The sequence below is a fragment of the Rana temporaria genome, chromosome 10 (assembly GCF_905171775.1).
Source record: "Rana temporaria chromosome 10, aRanTem1.1, whole genome shotgun sequence".
NCBI lineage: Eukaryota > Metazoa > Chordata > Amphibia > Anura > Ranidae > Rana > Rana temporaria.
This window is the reverse complement of record NC_053498.1, coordinates 78,841,657-78,866,494: the sequence shown is the minus strand read 5'-3', so window position 1 is coordinate 78,866,494 and position 24,838 is coordinate 78,841,657. Positions and strand designations below refer to the sequence as shown.

The 24,838-nt window shown below is 41.9% G+C and overlaps 1 protein-coding gene across 3 annotated transcripts in view; it reads right to left on the bottom strand.

Moving 5' to 3' along the window:
* ARHGEF12 (Rho guanine nucleotide exchange factor 12) overlaps window positions 1-24,838 on the bottom strand; it is a 254,728-nt gene that overhangs the window by 80,197 nt on the left and 149,693 nt on the right. For all 3 annotated transcript variants that reach the window (XM_040325540.1, XM_040325541.1, XM_040325542.1), the window contains 5 exons: window positions 21,993-22,098; window positions 18,643-18,843; window positions 18,429-18,561; window positions 14,416-14,451; window positions 13,512-13,666 (listed from right to left, as the gene is read on the bottom strand). In XM_040325540.1, the coding sequence (XP_040181474.1) occupies window positions 13,512-13,666; window positions 14,416-14,451; window positions 18,429-18,561; window positions 18,643-18,843; window positions 21,993-22,098 (631 nt within the window). The remainder of the gene's footprint in view (window positions 1-13,511; window positions 13,667-14,415; window positions 14,452-18,428; window positions 18,562-18,642; window positions 18,844-21,992; window positions 22,099-24,838) is intronic.

Sequence of the window (24,838 nt, the reverse complement as noted above, 5' to 3'; positions counted from 1 at the left end):
AACTGTGTGAAAGTAGTATAAACTGTGGAGGAATGTAGCATTTTGTGTGAGAACATCTTCCCATTTGGGCTCTGAATGCCAATTTTTCCCCACATTACATTAATTACAATTGATATATAGAAACAAAAATGGGAAAATAAATTAGAATCATGCAGCCAGCAAAATGATGCTTTGTGGGGTTTTTTTTATATGTCAAAATGAACTTTGATAGAGACGTACTCGAACAATATTTCAGAAATCAGAGATGGTAAAAGAATCCCCAGTTATCTCTGTGAAATTACAAAATTTGAACTCTCTTCTTGAGAGGCTTAAGAATATTTGAAAAAGGATCAAAAATTTGAGGAGGACTGGCAAGTATATTAGGCATGGCGAGCTTATAAATTGGGATGGAAGTTGCATTCGGCACAATTTGAAAAAAGGAAAGAGCCACCATTGGAGACACGTTATCGGTCACCAACATGGAAAAACACACAGAACATGCAGATTACTGTCGCTTTCTCAGTTACTGCATCTGCATGAATTGTTGCGTCCAAAAATTACAAACACTTCCTCATTTGCCAGAATGCACATCACTAAATACACATTTCTCTATGGGTTCATTAGCAGCCACTTCTTCACAGCATACTTCGCAAGGGACTTTGACAAATACACTTACTTCACAGATAGGCATCAGTATAAACACTCAGGGAAGGACTTCAAGCACAAATTCACAAAACCTGAATACAGGCACCATTTTGGAAAAATCCCAATCTAGACCCCTTTTCATTCAAAAGAAAGCAGTAAAAGAGAACCTACAGGTGATTAATTTACCACCAAGGACATTCTAAGATGGAGAATTGAAAGTTATACAAAAGGGCTTGATGTTTTTCCCCATAGCAAATACTGACAAATTAGAAACTACAACGTATATTAGAGATCAAAACCAATTTACTAAGCAATTACTTCTGTTATAACTAGGATGGACAACTAATCGATTATGAAATCAATTACTATTTTCATAATCGATTAATCGGCCAGTAACTCAATGGGTTTAAAAAAAGTACAAATGAGCAAATAATCACTACTGTTAATATTATATTAATACGAAAAATCTTTGTACATTTGTTGAATGAAAGAATGTGGTTTGAAATTTTTACTTGCTTTTAACATTGTTTTAAAATTAATGTAATTTCGGAATGAAAACCACATACACCGTCTGAGAATTCCTTTGACCAAGAAGTTTTCTATTATTTCTAAACTTTCCCGTCACTGTGGTTGAAAACGAACGTCGATTTGACCCCACTGACGATTAGAAAAATCGAACAAACGTTCTTAAAATGATTTATATAGGGGATCACTTGCTGTCTTTTTTTTTTTTTTTTTTTTTTTTTAAGGTAGACCTTGTTGTATGGCCAGCATATAATATATTACAGTTCTGTTTAAAAAACAACTTTTTTTTTTTTCTTTAAATAAAAAAATTTGATCCGAGTCTGATGATATGTACCAGATTCACCCTGTAATAGTATATACAGTATAACTATCAGTTATTTTCAGAGTGGATTAGAGATTTTGTTCCCTAACCATATAGTTGGTCATTTATATTTACCACTTTATAGGGATAATCAAGAATAAAATTGTATTTTTTTTAAACTTTACATATTAACTAAATTATTACACCACACTTTTTTTTAAGGTTAATTCCAGATTCATCAAAACAATAAATCGGCCAACTAATGGATTATGAAAATAATCGTTAGTTGCAGTTATAACTACATGCCACAACAGGAAGGGACAACACAGTCAAAGCATGTATAATGCCTTGAAAATATTGAGGGAATTGTGGGAAGGACACACAGAGGATAACAAAGATGAAATTTCATCTGATAACTAGGATAAGGGAATAAATGCTTTAGTTTGCCCTCTTCTACATTGAGGGAAAAAAGGTATTTCATCCCCTGCTGATTTTAAACATTTGTCCACTGACAAAGAAATGATCAGTCTATAATTTTAATGGTAGTTTTATTTCAACAGTGAGAGACAGAATAACATCAAAAATATTAAGTTATAAATTGATTTGCATTTTAATGGGTGAAAATTTTTCAATGATCATGAAAACGGTAAAGAATCATCCCAGAACTACACGGGAGAATCTTGTCAATGATTTCAAGGCAGCTGGGACCATAGTCACCAAGAAAACATTTGGTAACACACTACGCCGTGAAGGACTGAACTCCTGCAGCACCTGCAAGGTCCACCTGCTCAAGGAAGCACATGTGCAGGCTCATCTGAAGTTTGCTATGAACACCTGAATGATTCGGCGGAGAACTGGGTAAGAGTGTTGTGGTCAGATGAGACCAAAATTAATCTCTTTGGCATCAACTCACTGTGTTTGGTGGAGGACGAATGCTGCCTATGACCACAAGAACACCATCTCCACCATCAAACATGGAGGTGGAAACATTATGCATTGGGGTGTTTTTCTCCTAAGGAAACAGGACAACTTTTCCGCATCAAAAGGGACAATGGATGGGGCCATGTACTGTCAAATCTTGGATGAGAACCTCCATGCCCCAGCCATGGCAATGAAAATGGGTTCGTGGATGGGTATTCCAGCATGACAATGACCCAAACACACAGCCAAGGCAACAAAGGAGTGTCTCAAGAAAAAGCACATTAAGGTCCTGGAGTGGCCTAGCCAGTCTCCAGACCTTAAACCCATAGATAATATGTGGAGAAAGCTGAAGGTTCAAGTTACCAAAAGTCAGCCTCAAAACCTTAAAGGGGTTGTAAACCCTCATGTTTTTTTTTCACCTTAATGCATCCTATGCGTGGAAGGATGCATCCTAGTAGGTAGTGAGAATTAATTTGCAGTGAAAATCTATGGAATATCCACAAGTGTGTGAACAATTTCCACCAAATATGTATTTATTCTAAAAAAAAAATATGAACTATATATTGTTCTAAAATACACAGCGCCTTACTAGAACACTCTGTTCCCTATTATATGTGTGAAATCAGCCTAAAATTGTGCAATTAATCATATATAAAAACAAGTGCAAATCCTCCATCTTATTTAATGAATATGTGTCTATACAAGCACAACATTCAATGTGTTGAAAGCGAAGCTCTCGACCATAAACAATGTAATGATAATTAACTCCTGCAAAAAAAAAAAAATCAGTTGATACAATTATGACAAACCAAAAAATGTGTTAAAAAATAAGTGTGAAAAAAAAACAACCTTATCAGAAACTGTGAGGACATTAACATAACATAATTATTAGATAGAAGATCCTGGACTGCCGCACTCTTTAAAACGATGTCTTTATTGTACAAATGAAATCAAAAAAACAACCAAAACAATGCAGTCAAATGAAGTGAACAGGAAAAAGGTGGCTGACATGTTTCACATCATGTGATGCTGACTCATAGCATCATAAGCAATGATTAAGCATCACATGATGTGAAACATGTCAGCCACCTTTTTCCTGTTCACTTCATTTGACTGCATTGTTTTGGTTGTTTTTTGGATTTCATTTGTACAATAAAGACATAGTTTTAAGGAGTGCGACAGTCCAGGATCTTTCTTCTATCCAATGCACCTGTGCATAGCCAGCACCCTTTTGGTTTAGTGGGACAGAAGCAAAGCCTAGGGATAAGCAGTTTTTAGAGCGGTATCATCTCTCATAACAAAATTAGTAGTAGTAGGACGCCGACACCATCAAGCCTGTTGCGCGAGCCGCTGGGACCTGTGATGTGTCCCAGATGATTCCTGAGAGGGAGGGGAGAGAGGTGAACTTCCTTCCCAAGAGAATGACATGCCAGATGTGGCATGTCAGGGGTCACCTGCTCTTAAAGCGGAAGTTCGATTTTTGGGTGGAATTCCGCTTCAATCATTAGTACACACCATGTTTGTGGTCAAGAGAGCTTCGCTTTTAACACATTTAATGTTGTGCTTCTACAGACACATTCATTAAATAAGCACTTGCACTTTATTAAGACAATTATAAAGAAAATTTGCACTTGTTTTTATAGATTAATTAATTACACAATTTAGGCCGATTTCACACATACAATAGGGACAGAGAGTTCTAGTGAGGGGCTGGGTATTTTAGAACCATATATAGTCCATCTTTTTTAGAATATATATTTGGTGGAAATTGTCCACACACTTGTGGATATTCCATAGTTTTGCGCTGCAAAGGTACAAAATCAGCAGGGGATCAAATACTTTTTTCCTACACTGTACCTTTCCATCCCCCTCTCTATGTATGAATAATGTCACCTTTGCCTGTGAGGGACCCAAAAGGTAAAGTTGTTGTTACGTGTTAAAAGGGTAATGTAACTCCAGGTGAACTGGAAATGTTAAAAAAACAAAAAACAAACCAACGCCATAAAAAAAAAAAAAAAAAAAAATAAAGATTATGAGGCTCCATGCACACTAGCATTTAAGCTCCTAGAAGCGGCTAAAAGCTAAATAGTGTTATCCTATGTGTCCATTCACACTACTTTAGACTATGGCTATTAGCATTTTTTATGCTTCAGTGTCTACCGCCTGATTCACTTTCCTACCGAAAGTTTGATCTTGGTTGGACAGGTGGTCGATGCAATCGTGTCTCAAAAGGTCTTAAAGGGATTGTAAAGGTTTGTTTTTTATTTTCTAAATAGGTTCCTTTAAGCTAGTGAATTGTTGGTTCTCTTACCCTTTCCTTCGATTTCCCTTCTAAATGTTTTTCTTTGTTTAAATTTCTCACTTCCTGTTTCTCCTCAGTATGCTTGCCCCCATCATCCCAGCCGTTCTGGCTGGGGGTCAGTCAACATGCTCGCCCCCTCCCTTGGGACTACATCCCTGCGAGGATAAGCTGTGAAGCCGCTGGATTGCTTTTACAATCAGAGGGAGAGTGTCTTCTGCGGCTTTCTCGGGCTCTCCCATTGCCGGCTGATCACAGAGGTAAATCAGGTGGTTTCCAAAAAATTTTGAAAAACTGCTGGGCAAATACTGTGCGAAATAAAAAATTGCAACACCCACCAGCTTATTCTCTAGGGCCTCTGCTTTAAAAATATATAATGTTTGGGGGTTCTAAGAAATTTTATGGCAAAAAAAAAAATACTGGATTGTTGCATGTAAACAAAAAGTGTCAGAAAAAGCCATAGTCTTAAAGTGGTTAACAAGAAGCTTCTGTGAATGAAAAAGTAAATGGCTGTATAGACTAAAATCTCATTTTCTACCAAGTTTATCCATAGATTTACAAAAATTTATATAAACGAATTCATATATTTAAAAAAAACAATATTTTTCTGGTACCAGAAGTGACTTATTTGGCTTTAAATTTTGGAAACCTTTAAGACGGAATATAGTATTTTGCAATGAGCAATAAGCAGTTTGTATCAACTGTATAAAAAGCAGAAGGGTCCAACAAAAGTGGTCATTTTAGCAGTTTGTAAGTCATTAGTGAGTTTTAGTAGGGCATTTTCTGTGGAAAGTTGTGGTTAAAACTAGACGGTAAAGGGTTAAGAAGGTTATCAGCTCAGATGGTTTTAGACTAGGCTATCTGGAGATTTGGAGGTAAACAGTAGCAGGAAGCAGGGTCCTAAATTGTTCAGACCCAGTTATACCCACGTAAAAAAAAAAAAAAACCTCAGAAGATGATATAAACTGTAACAGCAGGGTGCAACAAGATATCAAGCTGAAGACATCAGCACCATGAGTAGGCGCGCTGTAAACAGTGCCCATACCATTAGCAGAGTGTGAACTGGACACACGAGGTACAGCGAAAGTATCCAACATCCCAATCCCATTTTTAAAATCTGACCACAGAGAGGTTAAGTAACGTAAACACTCAAGATAAAAAGCAAGGTCTGAAATACTCACAAACCCCAGGCAACTGGTAGCAAGCAAAAATCAGTGATTGAAAGGTCTGATGGTTGGAGGGGACCAGTCACTGAAGGCAGTCAGTAGGAACATATTGAAGTTTAAAAGTTCCATATGGCTTTCTGCAAGAGTAGCAACAGCAGGAAGAGCAAAGAGAATGGTAGATCAACCCAGGGGATGATGTCAGCATTCAGTACTACAAGATTAACCCTTTCCAAAAAAAATGAAAAATGGGGAATAATGGTGCCAAGTGTCCATGGAAACGAGGAAGCTTCAGGTGTTCTGCCCAAAAGGCCTATTCATTAGGTAAGTTCTCAGAGAATGGGAAATAGTACAATCAATGCCAGCAGCTCTGGACCTGGAAAACACTCCACAGATAATTTAACCTGAAAGAAGTCTGGAAACCGTCCCACGTGGAACCCAAAGCCCCGGAATGTCCAGATAGGATAATTTTTTAATTCCAGGAACAGGACAGCTGTGCTGGATATCTGCCAATACTTAAGAAAACCTCAAACGACAATGTAGAGAGAAAACTTTGAGAAAGCTCAGGTGATTTGTTACAACATCAAAGCTAAAATAAAGATGTCCATCCTTCTAGGACACTAGCAAAAAGTCACAATGGTAAAAGGAAAGGTAATACCCTGGGCTGGCCTACTGGTTGTTTGCCAGTGTACAATCTTCCTAAAGGTCGCAGTATAACCTGAGGGTTCAAGACTTCCTGTGTCCCTCAATGGATTAAAGAAACTGTTGTGTACATTTCTTTCCAACAAGGTGTCAAGTACAGCTACTATCTGACCTTCAAAAGATCTGTTTTGGCAGCTTCAGACACAGATAAAAGTATTTGTAAGAGGTTTTTATGGTAACAGTTTTGACATGATGTGTGGAATAACTAAAAAAGAGATTTTTAATACAGCTTACCTGTAAAATCTTTTTCTTGGAGTACATCACGGGACACAGAGCGGCATTCATTACTATATGGGTTATATGGAGTACCTTCAGGTGTAGACACTGGCAATCTTCAAACAGGAAATGCCCCTCCCTATATAACCCCCTCCCATAGGAGGAGTACCTCAGTTTTGTAGCAAGCAGTATGCCTCCCAAAATGGTCCTCAAAAAGAGGGGTGGGAGCTCTGTGTCCCGTGATGTACTCCAAGAAAAAGATTTTACAGGTAAGCTGTATTAAAAATCTCTTTTTCTTTATCGTTACATCACGGGACACAGAGCGGCATTCATTACTATATGGGATGTCCCAAAGCAATGCTTACAATGAGGGGAGGGAGAACATCTCCAAGACAAAAGGATTTAATTTAGAGATATACTCAAATCATAATAAATCCAACTTATTTGAGAAAAATAATCTTAAATTTTAAATTTAACTCAAAAAAAAAGAGGAGCCCCCGGGATCCGAGGGTCTCAAACTGCAGCTTGCAGCACTGCCTGCCCGAAGGCAGTATCAGTATTCCTTCTTACGTCCAACTTGTAGAATTTTGTGAATGTGTGGACAGAAGACCAGGTTGCCGCCTTGCAAACTTGAGCCATAGAGATCTGGTGGTGTGCTGCCCAGGAGGCGCCCATGGCTCTAGTAGAATGAGCCTTTAATGATACTGGAGGAGGCAACCCTTTCAAGCCGTAGGCCTGAGTGATTAATTGCTTGATCCACCTAGAAATGGTGGACTTTGCAGCTGCCTGCCCCTTCTTGGGCCCATCCGGTAGAATAAACAGCACATCTGTTTTTCGGATCTTCTCTGTAGCTTTAAGATAGGCCTTCATGGCCCTGACAATATCCAAGGTATGCAGCAACCCTTCCTTTCTGGAAGTAGGTTTAGGGAAGAAGGATGGTAATACCAAATCCTGGTTCAAATGAAAACTGGATATGACCTTCGGAAGGAAGGAAGGATGAGGGCGGAGAACGACCCTGTCCTTATGAAAAACAAGATATGGTTCCTTACAGGATAAGGCTGCCAGCTCCGAAACTCTTCTTGCGGAAACTATGGCAACCAAAAATACTAACTTCCTTGTCAGTAGAACCAAAGAAATATCAGCCAACGGCTCAAACGGTTGTTTCTGTAAACTTGACAGAACAAGATTTAAATCCCACGGACAAAGCGGGGATTTAACTGGAGGTCTAATACGTAAGACCCCTTGAAGGAAGGTCTTAACCAGCGAGTGGGTGGCCAGCGGCCGCTGAAACCACACTGACAGAGCAGAAATCTGTCCTTTGATTGTGCTTAATGCCAATCCTTTATCCACTCCTAGCTGGAGAAAACTTAATACTCTATCGATGGTAAATTTGCGAGAAAGCCATCGCTTGGACTCACACCAGCCTACATAGGCCTTCCAGACCCTGTAATAAATCACCCTAGAGACCGGTTTCCTGGCTCTGATTAGGGTAGAGATTACTTTCTGAGACAGACCTCTACCCCTGAGAATCAGGGATTCAGCTTCCAGGCCGTCAATTTTAGATGCCGTAAGGCAGGGTGGAGGATCGGACCTTGCGATAGCAGGTCTGGCCGTAGAGGAAGAGTCCAAGGGTCTCCCACTACCATCCTTAAGATTAGTGAGTACCATGCCCTTCTGGGCCATGCTGGAGCTACCAGGATGACTGGTATGTGCTCCACCCGGATCCTGCGCAGCAGGCGGGGTAGTAACTGGAGCGGGGGAAACGCATAAAGAAGTTTGAACTGATGCCAAGGGCAAACCAACGCATCGGTTCCGCAGGCCATCGGATCCCTTGAGCGGGACATGAACCTGTCTAGTTTCTTGTTGAGTCTCGATGCCATGATATCCACGTCCGGCACTCCCCATCTTTGGCAGAGTGCTTGAAAGACTAGTGGATGCAGAGACCATTCCCCCGGCCATAGAGTCTGGCGGCTTAAGAAGTCCGCCTGAAAGTTGTCCACTCCTGGAATGAATATTGCCGATATGCAGGGCACATGAGCCTCTGCCCATAGAAGAATCAAGCTCACCTCTCTCTGAGCGGCTTGACTCCTGGTTCCCCCTTGGTGATTTATGTATGCCACGGCCGTGGCATTGTCTGATTGAATTCTCACCGGGAACCCCTGCAATTTTGACGTCCAAGCCCTGAGGGCTAGTCGAGCAGCTCTGAGCTCCAAGATGTTGATGGGCAACTGCTTCTCTGGCTTTGCCCAAGTACCTTGGCGAGTGCAACCATCCAAAATTGCTCCCCAGCCCGTCAGGCTGGCGTCTGTGGTCACTATCTTCCAAGCCACTGGGCTGAAAGACCTCCCCTTCAGTAGATTCTGAGGGTCTAACCACCAACACAGACTTTGTCGGACTCTTGATGAGAGCGGCAACGGGATATCCAAGGCCTGTGGCCTTCTGCTCCATGCTGACAGGATGGCTGCCTGTAGGATGCGAGTGTGGCTCTGGGCGTATGGTACCGCCTCGAATGTGGCCACCATCTTGCCTAGTAACCTCATACATAGGCGAATAGTCGGTTCTTTCTTGCTTAGAACCAGTAGGATTAATTCCTTGATGGCTTTTACCTTCCTTAGAGGTAGGAACACTCCTTGTTGTTCTGTGTCTAATCTCATGCCGAGATATTCCAACTGCTTTGTGGGCTGGAAAGCTGACTTTTCTCGATTTAGGACCCAGCCGAACCTCTCGAGGTATTGGACCGTGAGGGCCACTGCTCGCTCCAAGCCGGGAGACGAGTGATCTATGACTAGGAGGTCGTCCAGGTATGCTAGGATCGTGACCCCTTGGATCCTTAGTTTGGCTAGGATTGGGGCTAGGACCTTCGTGAACACCCGGGGGGCCGTAGCCAACCCGAAGGGAAGCGCCACGAATTGGAAGTGACGCGAAGCCACCATGAAGCGTAGATATCTTTGATGTGGCTGATAAATTGGAACATGAAGGTAGGCATCCTTTATGTCTATGGACGCCATGAAGTCGTCCTTCTGGAGTGTGGCAGCTGCTGACCGCACGGATTCCATCCGAAATGAGCGGATCTTTAGATATGCATTTACCATCTTTAGGTCCAAAATTGGCCTGACATCTCCATTGGATTTTGGGATGATGAATAGGTTGGAGTAGAAACCCAGCCCCTGTTCCAGGACTGGTACCTCTACTATTACTTCCTGGGAAAGTAGATGATCTAATGCCGATCTTAATGCGGCTCCCTTTTCCGGATCGTTTGGAATCCTCGACTTCTGGAAATGAGGAGGAGGAAACCTTAGGAAATCTAATTTGTAGCCTGTGGCCACGGAAGACCGTACCCACTCGTCGGGAATGCTGGCTTCCCAAATCTCTGAAAAGAGTCGCAGCCTTCCCCCCACCTTCGTGGGTGGGGGCGCCCCTTCATAAGGTTGGCTTGGGGGCTGGTTTTGCTGGTTTGCGAAACCACTGCCTTTTGCCTCTAACAGCCTGTCCTTGTGATCTGCTGTTGAAGCCGAAGTTTGCTTTTGCAGGAGGCCGTCGATACTGCTTGGCATTAGAGGGCCCCTGCCCAGGGGAATACTGTCGTTTAAACGCAGGTCCCTGAACCTTCTTCTTAGTTGGCAAGAGAGTACTCTTGCCGTTTGAAATGGTCTGAATGTATTTATCTAGGTCTTCTCCGAAGAGCCGTCCTCCATGGAAGGGGAACCCTACCAGGAGCTTCTTGCATGGGGGCTCAGCCTCCCAGCTTTTTAACCATAAGAGTCTTCTCATATGGATAAGGGATAACGATAAACGTGACGCTTGCTGGATAGAATCCTTGATTGCGTCTACCGTAAAACATATGGCCTTAGGGACATCCGAAAATTTTTCTGCCTGCTGGGCCGGAATAAGTTTAAGCATCTGCTTAAATTGATCCGATAATGCTTGAGCGACCCCAATCGCAGCCACAGCTGGCTGTACTACTGCCCCTGCAGTAGTGAAGGAGTTCTTAAGTAGTGCTTCCAAGCGCTTATCAACTGGATCCTTGAACACCTGTATGTTTTCTACAGGGCATGTTAACGATCTGTTAACACATGAGATGGCTGCGTCCACTGCAGGAGTAGCCCATCTTTTGGAAAATTTTTCTTCCATAGGATATAGGACAGAGAACCTTTTAGGTGGTAAGAAGATCTTATCTGGCTTGTTCCAATCTTGGAACAAAATTCCCTCTAATAGAGGATGGATCGGAAACACAGCATTGCTTTGAGGCGCCCTCAGTGAGCCCAAAGCTGAAACCGTCGATACCTGGAGATCTGGTACTGGCAAGTTGAATGCCCTATGGACCAAGTCCGACAATCCTTGAATCCACCAGCTCTCCCTCAGGGAGACTGCCCCAGACTCCTCTGTATCCGGGTCTTCGATCCCTGAACCTACTTGGTCCTTGTCCAAGAGGTCGTCCAATTCCCCTGAGGAAAGGACCTCCTCTTCTGAGGGTCCGCGCTCGGGCGACGGAGATCTATTCCGCTTACTGCCCTCTTTTAAAGAGGTGAGTAATACCTCCTCCGTGACCATCTTAGGGTTGGACTGACCCGCGTCAGCTCCAGCCCCAGATCCCGATGGCCCCAAGGCTCCCTGTAGGGAAAACAGCGGCATACCATGGTACAATACCGAGGTACACCTGCTACCTATTGGTATTTGGAACTATAAAAGTTAATTGTCCAAACACCTGTTTGGGGGATAAAAAAATGCTTCCTCTCCCCTAGATGACTTTTTTTTTTTTTTTTTTTCGTTTTTTGTTTCAAATCCAGGAAAGAAAAAACATTCTGTCCCCCTGAGTAGTATTGCAAAGAAAAACTATGAGATGGAAAAGAAACAGCCTATTTCTAGGCTTGAAAAAACAGTCCTCTGAAGACTGCAATATCCTTTCTGGCCACTGTGTGTCCTCGGCGCCCCGTGCTGCCGCTCTGGTCTTTCTCCTCAGTTCCAAAGTATTGAATGGAACAAACAAGGAAGGGCCGCCCCTTCCTTTAAGCCACTGACCCGCCCTTCCCCCCCAGCCATCTCAAACAGGAAATGCCCCTCCCGACAGGGGGAGGGGGGGGGGATTTTGGGAGGAAGGGACCTCTCTGTTCCAGCAAACTGCAGCCTGCAGCTTGGAACCATGAGGAGGTCAGCGTTTTGCCTGCTTGCAGGCTCTGAGGAGGAAGACTGAATGGAGCATCGCCTGGAGGCCTGCAGGTAAGCAAAGCTCTCTGACACACACATATATCTTTATATAACACAGGCCCCACTCAATGCTTTTCCAACACTACAAGGGAGGTCACATCTTATGGGGAATAATACATAGAGAGCCATCCTATCTTTATGATATGTGACTAGTTTGCCAGATGCAGTGCATAACTTTAGGCATGTCCCCTGTGACCCCCCAGAAAAAAACCTGCTAAGAACCAAGTTCCGCAAGTTTTCCCCTCACTTACCTGCTCCATGCCGCAGGACTTTGCCAAGCAAGAGGCCCAATCTTCCCCCATCTCCGTGGGGATGTCTAGACCTTCAGGCCCTGGGTTCCTATGAAGGATCCACTGTCCTGGGCCCATATAGCACCCTGGCAACAGAAAACTTTAGGTACGCAAAGGTTTCTAAGTTCTGGGCCCAGGGTCCAGCTCTCTAAAAAGAAAAGCATTATGGGCTATACCCCAAGGGTTTGGGGTCCGGTTACTGACCACTTTAGCGCTGAGGCTTTTTTGGACAGAACCGGTAGCTCACCTAATCCCAAGGATGCGGAGGCAAGCTAAACCATGACTAACACCTAAGACACTGGCGTAAAAACTGAGGTACTCCTCCTATGGGAGGGGGTTATATAGGGAGGGGCATTTCCTGTTTGAAGATTGCCAGTGTCTACACCTGAAGGTACTCCATATAACCCATATAGTAATGAATGCCGCTCTGTGTCCCGTGATGTAACGATAAAGAAAAGGGCAGGTATTATTTACAAAATGCTGTGGCACCCTGGCTTACATTTTGGAATGTAATTACTAAAGGCAAGTAGGCTGTTCACTTTGCAAGGGAATTTCCACTTAGTTTAGTGAAAGATGTGGCTCTGCTGTCTTCCATCTTTTAATCATGTGCCAGCAAAAACATTTTTCCTTGCATACGATTGGGTATTCTTTGCAAACTACATTCAACAAGTTAAGGAAAAATTCTCTTGCAGAGTGAACAGCCTATTTGCCTACAATAAACCAACCCCTTTCTCTAATGCAGCGTACACACGATCCGAAATTCTGACAACAAAACCGTGGATTTTGGCTCAAACTTGTCTTGCATACACACGGTAACACAATTTCTGGAAATTTTGAACGTCAAGAATGCGGTGACGTGCAACACTACGACGAGCCGAGAAAAATGAAGTTCAATGATTCTGAGCATGCATAGGATTTTTGTGCGTCGGAATTGCATACAGACGATCGGAATTTCCGACAAGAACTTTTGCTGTCAGAAAAATTGAGCACCAGCTCTAAAAAAAATCTTGTCTGAAATTCCAACAGCAAATGTCTGATGGAGCCTACACACGGTTGGAATTTCCAACAAAAAGCTCACATCGAACATTTGTTGTCGAAATTTCCCACCGTGTGTACGCGGCATTAGAATATTAGAGCCTAGCTATGCATTTACAAATGCTCCCTGCAGAAAAATGTATCTGCATAACAAGTTCAAGGCTACAGTTTTCAAAAGAACCCTTTTAATCCCAGACACCCAACACTTTGCAGTGTGCCATTTTACTTACCATGCATGACCTCTTGCTGTTTAATCTCATGCGGTTTTAGACCCTGTAGAATGTCTCTGCTAACAAGCTGTTGCCAGCTGGGAGGATCCATCTCCCTGTCCAAATCGCACAGTTCATCTTCACTTTGAGTTTCACCAAGGGTCAGACTTTCTAACCTACAAGGGGTGGAGGTGATCATTAAGCAAATTTATTTTGGGGACATAACAATAAATAAACTGCATAGCAATGTAGGTTCAGTACAGGAAAATATCAATTAGTCATTAATTGATTAAATTAGTCAACTGCACAGAAGCAGCATCTATGTTCAATAACAAGCTCTTACAATGCCTGGAAGAACATTGTTGTCATCACCCTCTAATGAACTTATACATGGCTCGAAAACTGTCCCCTAAGTCGTAAACTATAAATTACTTACATCAATTTTTCTGCATTCAGTCAGATTCCAAAAAATATAGTGTAGCGAAAAACGTGACCAAATAACTTTAGAGAATACCAGAACTACAAGCAACTAATTACTATAAGGGTTACACCAGTCCGCACATTAAAAGAACTGTTTTAACAAGTGGGCTGGTGTCTATTTTGTAGCATGCACTATACACTGTTACAACGCAAAACACTGGTCACATTTTTTTTATATATATAAAAACGGTATTGAACGGTTACAAGATGACACTAGTATCATTTATAAGAGCGGGGTGCAGTGCGAAACAAAGCGGCATGCCTGTATTTTTTTTACGCTACATGCCACAACCTAACTGAACGCAGCATTGTGGTGTGTGCAAATAAATGTAGTTCAATCTATATGGTGTGAACGAGTCTTAACTCCCACCCAGCACTGCTGTAAATTTATCTTGACATTCATTATTATGCAATTATGTCAGGACCTAACAGACAATGTACTCACTTTCGGGAAGCTTTCGGTGTGCCCAGTTCACTAAACCTAGTGATGAGAAGAGAGTTTACAAGCACATTCTTAAACTTTAACTTTGTTTCAACATCCAATCAATTTTTTATTTATTTTTTCAGGACAAAACCGAGAGGTTTAGAGCATCCAGTCAGGGTTACATTGCTTTGTTTGCTTTGGGGAGATTTTGCTCCATTATTGTTAACGTAAAAAGAGATAAATAGGAATGAAGCATTTTTTTGGGGAAAACCACAAATTTTCCCTTCTTTCCTATGCCAGTTACTCCCAGCACATCACAGGGTTTTAACAGGACAGGCAGTTATGCCGCATACACACCATCACTTTATGTGATGAAAAAAAAAAAAAACATTTTCTGTGAAGTAAAAAACAACGGTTTTTGAAACTTCAATTTTCAAAGACGAAGTTGCCTACACACCATCGTTTTTTCACAATGCTCTAGCAAAGCGAGGTTACGTTCACCACTTTTTTCCATTGAAGCTCGCTTCATAACTAGCTTCTGGGCATGCGCGGGTGTAAAAACGTCGTTTTAAACATCGTTTTTTGCTACACACGGTCAATTTCTGTGAAGTAAAAAAACGACGTTTTGAAAAACGACACATAAAATTGAAGCATGCTTCAATTTTTTTTTGTCGTTTTTCACAAGACATAAAAAGACGTTTTCCCCCACACACGGTCATTTTAAGTGACGTTTTTAAAAACGTATTTTTTCATCACATAAAGTGATGGTGTGTACGCGGCATAAGAGTAAATAACCCTAAAGAGGCCAGTGCAAGCAGTAAAAAACCTGAATTCTTGAACTCGGCCCAAAGTAGAAAAATGCTGGGCAGCTGCAACCCAAGTAACCCTGGACTCAGATGCCAAATAAAATGTGCTAGAAAAAAAGTTGCACTGTCACTTTAAATAATATCATAACAAAATGCAAGAAAAAAAAAACCTAAAAAACATCTACTATCATATACTATACTATCATATGAAATGCCTGATCTGTGCAAAAAATGTGTAAGCAATTGGATAAACTAACATTTGCAAGCAAACGTGTACAATGTGAAAATTATAAATGAAGTCCCAATATATAGGAAAATCTTATTGGTGCAATATTTAGTAAACAAAGTCCATCAAAAGCAACCTCTAATGCAAAGAAAAATGCATATGTTATAAAAGTGAATAAAGTGCTCTGTGCTGAAAAAACTCTGCTGATCAGTACTCTAGTGCTCCTTAAGAAAAAGGGGCCTCTTTCCAAACTATATTGATCTCGAGTTACAGAGATCAGAATGTGCATACACTCTTTCCCTATTATATTCAATACATACACCGACTCTGTCCGAAACATTTTCCCACAAATGGCATCCTCTGGGATTGCAGATCTTGTTTTACCATCGCTGCCTTGTTGTAACTGCTTAAATATAAGTGCAACTTTTTGTAAAATTCAGACTGTATTGCACTATGAAGCTTCTGCCTGTCTTTATTTCATGCATGTCTGTGCGGAGAGTGTTTTTATTACTTCCACAAGAGCACTTTCACACTTGCATTGCCCAGGCATCGGCGGTAAAGCGGCACTATTTTTAGCGGCACATTACCGCCGTTTTTGCGGCGCTTTTAACCCATGCTAGCAAAAAAAAAAAAGGTTAAAAGCACCCGCAAACGCTGCTACAGCGGCGTTGCCCATTGATTTCAATGGGCAGGGGCGCTTTAGGAGCAGTGTATTCACCGCTCCTAAAGCGCTGCAAAGAAGCTGCTGGCAGGACTTTTTTTTGACGCCCTGCCAGCGCAGCACCCAGTGTGAAAGCACTCAGGCTTTCACACTGGGATTACAGATGAGGCTTTTTTCAGGCGCTATTTTTAGCGCTAAAGCGCCTAAAAAACACCTCCAGTGTGAAAGGGGTCTAAAGCTGGTTCTTGCTGTGCACTGGTGAGAGCTTACCCTCAGAAGTCTGCTGCTGGTAATTCCAATAAACCTGGGGAAAGAGTAAGCGTATTCTGATGTCCGAGATCAATATTGTTTGGCAAGAGGTCCCTTTTTCTTAAGTAACGCCCATCAAGTTTTTCAGCACAGAGCACTTAATTCACCCTTATTACATACATTTCTTTCATTACACTAGAGCTTGCTTTTGATGGACTTTAGGTTTACTAAGAAATATTGCACCAATACAATTCTTATATATTGGGCCTTTCCTATTACATTTATAATTTGCACATTGTACACATTGTTTGCTTGGCAAATGTTAGTTTATCTAATTGATTGATCCACAAGTGGCAAATAACATTGTTGTTGAATTTTAAGAATCGCAGTGTTTATGTAGGGGAAGAGTCCAGGGTGACCACACACTTAAGAAAATGTGCAACAATTTCAAGAAACTTTTCAGTGAAGCTTGCACTAGTCCCCTTGCCGTGCTAGCCGACAACTTGCGATCCCTTTATAAAACTGTTTGGCGTGTTGCTTTTGAGGCCATACCGATTGCAATTGGTGCAAGCGCTTTGTGTCGGTGACAGAAGAAAACGTTTAGATTTCTGTCATATGCTCTAAGATGATATGGAGGATGACAAATTCTTTCTGAGGTTGATTTTTAGTGATGAAGCAATGTTTCATCTAAGTGGTAAGGTTTTGCATCGCAATGTTCGTATATGGGGACTTGAGAAACACATTAACTACAGCATGAGTGAGATTCACCAACAATCAATCTGTTTCGTGCAGTTTTGTTTACAGAGATTTATGTCTCTTCCTTTCTTTGAGGGAAACACTGTTACGTGACATTTCCATCTTGAAATGTTGAAGGACTGGCTTTTCCCATAACTTAAGACTCTGAAGATTTCATTTTTCAGCAAGATGGAGCACCGTCACATTAGCACAACAAAGTCTGTTGGTTTCTAAATTAATCATTGCATCAACATTGGATAGGTCGCCCAAAACCCCAAAACTTGGCATTACACTCTTGGCCTCCCAAGATCTCCAGACCTTCCACCCTGTGAATTTTCTTTGTAGGGAGATGTAAAACATGTTTATGTTGCAACATTACCCACAGACTTTGATGAGCTCAAAAACAGAACCAAGGCTGCAGTAACTTCTGTGGAAGAAGATACTCTCAGACACGTTGAGGACAAATCGAGCAATCATCTTGATGCTATCCGTGCAGGAGGTGGACACAGAGCATTTACAACATGGTCAGTGTAACTTCAGGACTTGCTTAATAGTTTGTAATTTGTTATGTAACTAAAAACACATTTTTATTATAAAATATAACTATTTGAAATCAAGTAATTATTTTTGAAACACACTGTATCATCATAATGCTGTTGTATGCATACAACATGTATGTCCTAATCTTAAAGTATAATTCAATAAAGTATACAGTTGATGTCAGTCGATGACTAAAATTATATTACCATGTGGGGCTTTATTACTATACTGGACGGTGGATGAACACTTGAAGTAGTGACGGGATTATAAAAAAGTATTGCAATATATAAAAGGTTTGTCAAAAAAGAGAACTTGTATTGAGATAGACATAGAAAGTAGAAATTTTAATCTGGCTGTAAAAAAAAAAAAAGGGAAGGAAGGAAAACATTGAAAATGGTAGTCAAAGCGGAATTTGCACCCACTTCCGGGAGTCCACTCTGCGGGGTAGTGTCTCACCTATCCCCCCTCCCCCCCTGTTGTGTTCTGGGAAACACACGGCTCCCAGAACACAGCGGTGACCAGTCAGCACGGCGCAGCGCGACTCGCGCATGTGCCGTAGGGAACCGGGCATAGCAGCTGCAATGCTTCACTTCCTGGTTCCCTCACCGAAAATGGCGGTGGGGGCAGCAGAGTGACGAGCGATTGCTCGTCTTCTGCTGCCGACGTCGCTGGACTCCAGGACAGTTAAGTGTCCTAATATTAAAAGTCAGCAACTGCAGTATTTGTAGCTGCTGGCTTTTAATATTTTTTTACAGCGGAGCTCCGCTTTAAGTAGCAAAGAACCAGTCAACTATTGCAAACCAGCATCCACTCTCACCGATCTGTGTCTTTATTCTCTTCCTGTAAAAGGTCCAGTGGAGAGGAAGGGAAGTCAAACAGAGAGCCAGATGTTCTGGAACTTCCGTCACAAGAATCGGTGGTACAAACTCCTTCTGTAGCAAATTTTGGACCTAAAACAAATGCAGTACATAACATATGAGCAACAGAGACTATTAAAGAAACAGGAAAATATAGAAGAGAGATTCTCTTACCTCCCTCCTGTTCCCGGCTACCATCAGGTGAGTTGTAACCTTGACCAGTACTAGGCGGTGGAGAAAACAGATTTAAAGACGCGTCAGGTCCATCCATAGAACCTCCACTAGTTCGCAACCTGCCTTCTGCAGGCTCAGGACTGCTGGATGAGGATGTTGATAAGTGCTTGGGGTGCTTTTGCATTTGCATAGCCCTGGAAACTGCAGCAAATGTTAAACGTTTAAATTATAGCTGGATACTGCATCCTCACATACAGTAGCAGTCATCATAACAGAGTGCAGATGACAAAAATAAATCCTGTCACCAACTTAAAAAAGTGCAGCTACAGGATAAAAAAAAAAATCAAATACTAAATGCTTATCTGCAGTGTTTTGCCTTTTTATAAAAAATTCCAGGAAGAATCAATTCCCTAGTAGACTTAGTTCCCTTTCTCTATTGCAACTTCATACTGTGGAACCTCAGATTGCGAGCAACGTGGTTAACGAGCGTTTCGCAATATGAGCACTGTATTTTTTTAAATTCTGACTCAGTTTGCGAGTGTTGTCTCGCAAATCGAACAGGATTCAAGCCAAAGAGGGAGCCGATCGGCACAGTTCGGAAATACTCAGTTCATGAGCCTTTACAAGGTTTTCCGAGGTGTCCTCAGGCCTTTCCGAGTGATTCTGAGGCTCTACAGCGCCCCCACCCCACCTCTGGCCGCATGCGGTATTGCAAGCAATTGAAGTCAGTGCGGAACAAATTATTTTTGTTTCCATTGACTTCAATGGGGAAACTCCCTTTGATATGCAAGTACTTTGGATTACGAGCATTCTCCTGGAACGGATTATGCGCGTAATCCAAGGTTCCACTGTAGTTCTTTCCTCTTCTAGGAGTGTCTTAACATAACCTTTTATGCTGCTGTCAAAGTAGGAGCAAAAAGGGGAAAACTATAGAGTGACACAGCTGAAGTTGCCAACATGTCTAAAATGGTGACACCCATTATCTCTCCCAGGGCTTTCAGATAGCTACAGAAGGGGGACATTTACAGGCAAATAACATGCAAAACATTTGTTACATGCAAACAATCTTATGGAAAGATTTTTCCTCGACATGTATGGCCTGGCAACCGGGTCTCCTTAAAGACCAAGTTCACCGTTTTATTATTATTTATAAATGCACCAACGGTATAAAAGAAATATACATTTATAAAATGTAACGATTACTGGAAAGCTTTGCATAAGTGGTTAATGCACTGCAGGTGCAATGCCGAGGCTTCTGCAGACTCCACTTCTAAGCCGAGGTTCATACTTGAAGCACAGACTTTCAGTTAGAAGAGTTCAGGAAGGATGTCTGAACTACAAATGATGAGGTCACCACGATACTACATTCAGTCAGACCCCCTGCAACGTGAGACAGGCAGCTAAAAGTGTTCCAAGAGAATGCATTGGGGAATACTCACAGCCGTTTCAGAAAGTCTTGTCTCACTGGCTGCACACAGTGTGGGAGCCAGAAAGAGTGCATAAAGCCTGTGATCATGCCTGGGATGACAGATTAGAAAAGTGTAGTTTTTGCATGTGACCTATGGCAGATGCGACTGATTCGGTTGTTTGAGGTGCAGGGATACACTGCTGCACTAAAAACAAACAGATGTGACACACAAGGTGTATCCTAGGATTCTGATAGAGAGGAAATGTAAGCCAATTTCTGGGGTCATGAATGCACCCAGCCTTCATGTCACACCCTAACCATGGGTGTAACATGGGGAGAATGTATCCTTTTAACCTTGACAATAGGCCTAGAGCAGGGGTGCCCAACCAGTGGCCCGGGGCCAAATGTGGCCCGCGGAGCCCTCTGATGTGGCCCGCGGAGCCCTCTGATGTGGCCCGCGACCTCCTGCTCTGGGATGGTGGGTTGGCAAGCTCAGATCATGGTTTGCCGACCTGCCATCTCAGAGCATTCGTTTTGTGAATGAAGCCAGCGGTAGCGCAAGCAAGTGGCTGTGCGGCAGAGCCAAATAAGCTGTTCCCTACTGTAGAGCACTGGCTCCTGTCATAGGTGGAGTGATACCAAATGTACTTTGCCTGGGGCCACAACAGCCGGTGATACCTGAATGGAAGACTTATTAAAGGCAAGTTTATTACTAAAAATCACAGAGTATATATGGGCATATCTGTTCTGTAGTGGTTACTGGGCTGCTTTCAAACTGATCCGTAGATGTAGCGTGGTGCACCTGTGGGTTACCTGCATTGAGCCATAGGCTTCCGTTTTTTACCGAAGGGTTTATTCCAGTTTCAGAAAGTGCACAACTGCAGGATATAATAGAATTATACGGCAAAGTGCAGCTTATCCGCAGGAAAGCCACAGGTGCGGTGTGGGTAAACCGCAGCACATCAGTGTGAAAGCAGCATCGGTCCGGCCCTCCATTCATCCCTATGGCGTGGCAGATGTAAATGGTCTTGTGTCCCTTCAATCTGGGCTGATTGGATCAGAGGGCCCATAGAGTAGAGTGGGCTGTGTCTGTGACCTCTTTTCATATGAAGAGTGGACACGAGCCTGTCATCCACCCTTCTCCACTCATTGTGGCCCGTGACTGGTCACTAATTCGCTTAAGTGGCCCCCGCTCTTTAAAAGGTTGGGCACCCCTGGCCTAGAGAATACAATGTACTTACTCATGAGCAACTGTCTCCCCACCCAACAAGGGCAAAAGGAGTAAAAAAAAAAAAAAAAATTAAAAGGCATTGTCAAAGACAAAATGTGAACTGAAGGCCAAGAGCCAGGTCACACTATGGCCGATTTCCTAAATGTTCAATTATTCTGAATCACTCTACACACAAAATGATCACAGATGTCAGATAAACTAGGACATTTAAAATGATTTCCCAAAATTGTTAAAAAGTCATACTTTGCAAGCAGCCGTTTTCAATGTTCATTTTAGGCTTGCCCCTCAAGTGTAAATGTTTAGAAACCTGTGTATTAATTAAATCTGTCAAAGTATGCTAAAAAAAACTGCAGAAGTTGCAAGTAGCAACGAATATTTCCTCTAAGCGTTACAGATATGGAATTTATCTGCTGTTCAAAGTTCTGCTACTGTAGGGGCATGCCAGCCTAGTAATGGTCACAAGAGGTGGCTAGATTTTGGGAGTCCGTAGAAGACATACTGTTTTAGACAATGGGCCATTCAGCTTTGCAGTATCTGCTAACCGAAATCAAATTTTGATAAACTGACCATTTTTTTTTGTACTATTCTCATTCCGACCGATAAAATACGAATTCCAAGCATTATTTCCGATAGTGTCCCGATTTGAATGCATTTTTTGCACAAATCATATCCCAAGTTGGAGAGCCGATCTAATGACCAAATCATACATACTTGCATTACTATCTTGCCGACTGGGTCTCCTTGGAGGTCCCAAAATGCTGGAAAATCCTCTACGTTTCCACTTTTCCTCTCCTTCTTTTTCTTTCTTCATGCTTTGCTAAAAAAAACAAAAACCACCACAAAACAAATATGTCAGATGCATGAGAACAAGGCGATTCAGTTATAAACTGTTCAGCTACAATCATTATAAAGATACCCAATTCATATTTTTTTTAGAAGCCGAGTAATAACTGATCTTATCGAGAACAGCCATTAATAAGATGAATCTATAAGCAGAGCATTCAGGAGGGCAGAATATATGAGCAATAAAAATTCAGGTTACGAATTCCGCCAAAGCCTTTGAAACCTTCACCTAAAATAGCCAATTAAGCTGCATACTGAATGTACATAAAATGTCAAACATTCCAGGCGCTGAACAGTATTAAAAATATTTTAAACCTTTATAAAAATGACAGTAGTATCTTAATATAAAATAGAATTTAGAAATGTAACTGGGCCTTCAGGGAATTTTTTTTTGTGAATTATTTTTTTAAACCAGAGCTTGTTAAATGATGCAGAGCAGCCAAGTGGTTAGTATTGCCAAATTTCAGCTCTCAGGTTCTGGATTTAAAGTGCGTGACAGACCAATCCGGGACATGAGCTTTTGGAGGGGACTGCAGGGTAGCCTCTTGCCTACCGACTTGTGCCCTGGCTTTTGAGCGGGTTCAATATTTTGGGAGTTGTGTACCTGGGGGACCTTTTGGAGTTCTTTTGCTTTGGATTTTGGTCCATACCTCCCTGAAACACAGACTCTGGGAACCTAGGACCTAGATACAGATTTGGGGCCTCTGTGCCAAAACCAGCAATGACTGCTTAAGCCCCCCCCCCCTTCCTAGACAGAGATTCAGCATAGATGGCAAAATAATTAGCTCAAAACAACCTGATGCTGGTGCCTCCTGCGGTTATGTGCAAACTGTTTAATAAGATGTCTTTGTCTCATTGTATAATTCCTCCTAGGTGTGAATCCCCATTGTTAATTGAGTCACCTTTTATTTCTATCCGTCTGCTAGTAATGTGTCCACTTTCGCATCGTTACCAAACTACTGTGGGATGTTTAAGTTAGCGGTTAGGTGACTAGTTGTTAGTTTCCTGTTTAATTAGATTACTGTTTATTAGATGTACTGCTATTACTGTTTACAGTTTGTATTGTTTAGAATAATGTGATCAAGCTCCTACCTGATTTTGTGGGGGTATATATTCTGTGTGAATTTACAATACAGTCAGTTCCAATTTGCACCTAAGCTAGTGTTGTCTAGTCCTTGAGTGTAATATTCAGTTATTCCTGGTTCCAGAGTGGAGGAAGCTGCATCTTGATGGAGGACTGGGTGCCAGGTGGTCCGTTGTCCTGACAAAATGAGCAACCTGGCAGAATGTGCAACCCAGCGTCACTTCCTGTGATGTGGTATCAGCTGCATCGCCAAATCGCACGCACTGCACATCCGCCACGCGTCATATACCCCTTCAGTCTCTGACTTTGTTACACACAGGAATTTGCCTGGCAGAATGCTTGACCGACAACTGTGTATGCGCAAGGGAAAAATCAACTACAACTTATGATATTTACGTGAAGGATCCTCCCTTCGAAAAAAAATGTAACTGCACCTGCCTAGTAGTTGGTCTAGTTTTTTGTCTGCCAAATTCCTCCGTGCCACTGAAGGGACGTATGACGCATTGCGCATGCTCACGGTTTCGAGCTCCAGCTGATTCCACCTCACAGGAAGTAACGCAGGTTGTACATTCTGCCAGGTTGTTCATTTTGTCAGAACACCAACACCATGTAAACACCAACAATGAACATCTTACTTGCTACTTTTTGGTCTGTTAAATATACCATTGAAAGTTTTGTCATGTATGGAAATTATCCCTACTAGCCATTATCTTGGGAATACAGATTAATAAAACCGATAAAACCGGCCCATACATGGTGCAATTTAATTTCCTGCAGTAAAGAAAATCGCTCATTTCCCCCCATCAACACAGTCAGTGTTGATGGGGAAATCCCTCCTGACGCTATTGTATTCTCCCAAGGGGGGGGGGGGGCTGTTCTGGCCAGGAGAACACACAGCGACTTTTGGTAGTGGCTGAAGTCATGGGGTAGGCATTTCTTCCATCCATCTTGAATATGTTAATAATAATAAAAAAAAAAAAAAAAACACTACGGCCAGCTTTAGTGTTTTATAAAATAATTTGGGGCAAAGTGGTTAAGAGTAGACAGCTGCCTTCTAGTTTTCCCAGCAGGAATCAGCTGCATTCTGTCCTAATTGACACCGGCGAGTGCACACGTTTCTGTAGGATTGATGTACCAAAAAATCTTCAGGGGGCGTGCTGGATGTGGGTGGCTTGATGCCAATTGCAAAACAAACCCCAAGTACAAATAAATGCTTCACTATCGAAAAATAACTAAAAAAAGAACATTAGTTTGAACATATTGCATAATCATTTAAAAATTTTAAAGTTACTAAAACATTTAAAAAAGGTACACCAAAAAAAAAAAAAAAAAAGAAAACCAGTATACCTTTTATTTATTTGTTTTTAAACAAAACAGAATAAAGCAACTACATTGTGGTTTGGCTTTAGCTAATCTCAAGAACAGCAATTTAATACATTACAGCTTACCAGTCTTTAAATGTGGTAGCTGTATATGTTTTTTTTGGGGGGAGGGGCGTTTATCTATTTCCTATTATTACCTCGTAATTCTGCGAACACCACGTGTTATTTCCCTCACTTTTGCATAGTATCTACGGAGAAATGGTTGGTTGCCCATGATTAAGCTCCAGGGGTGGAGTGAATCATGCTGG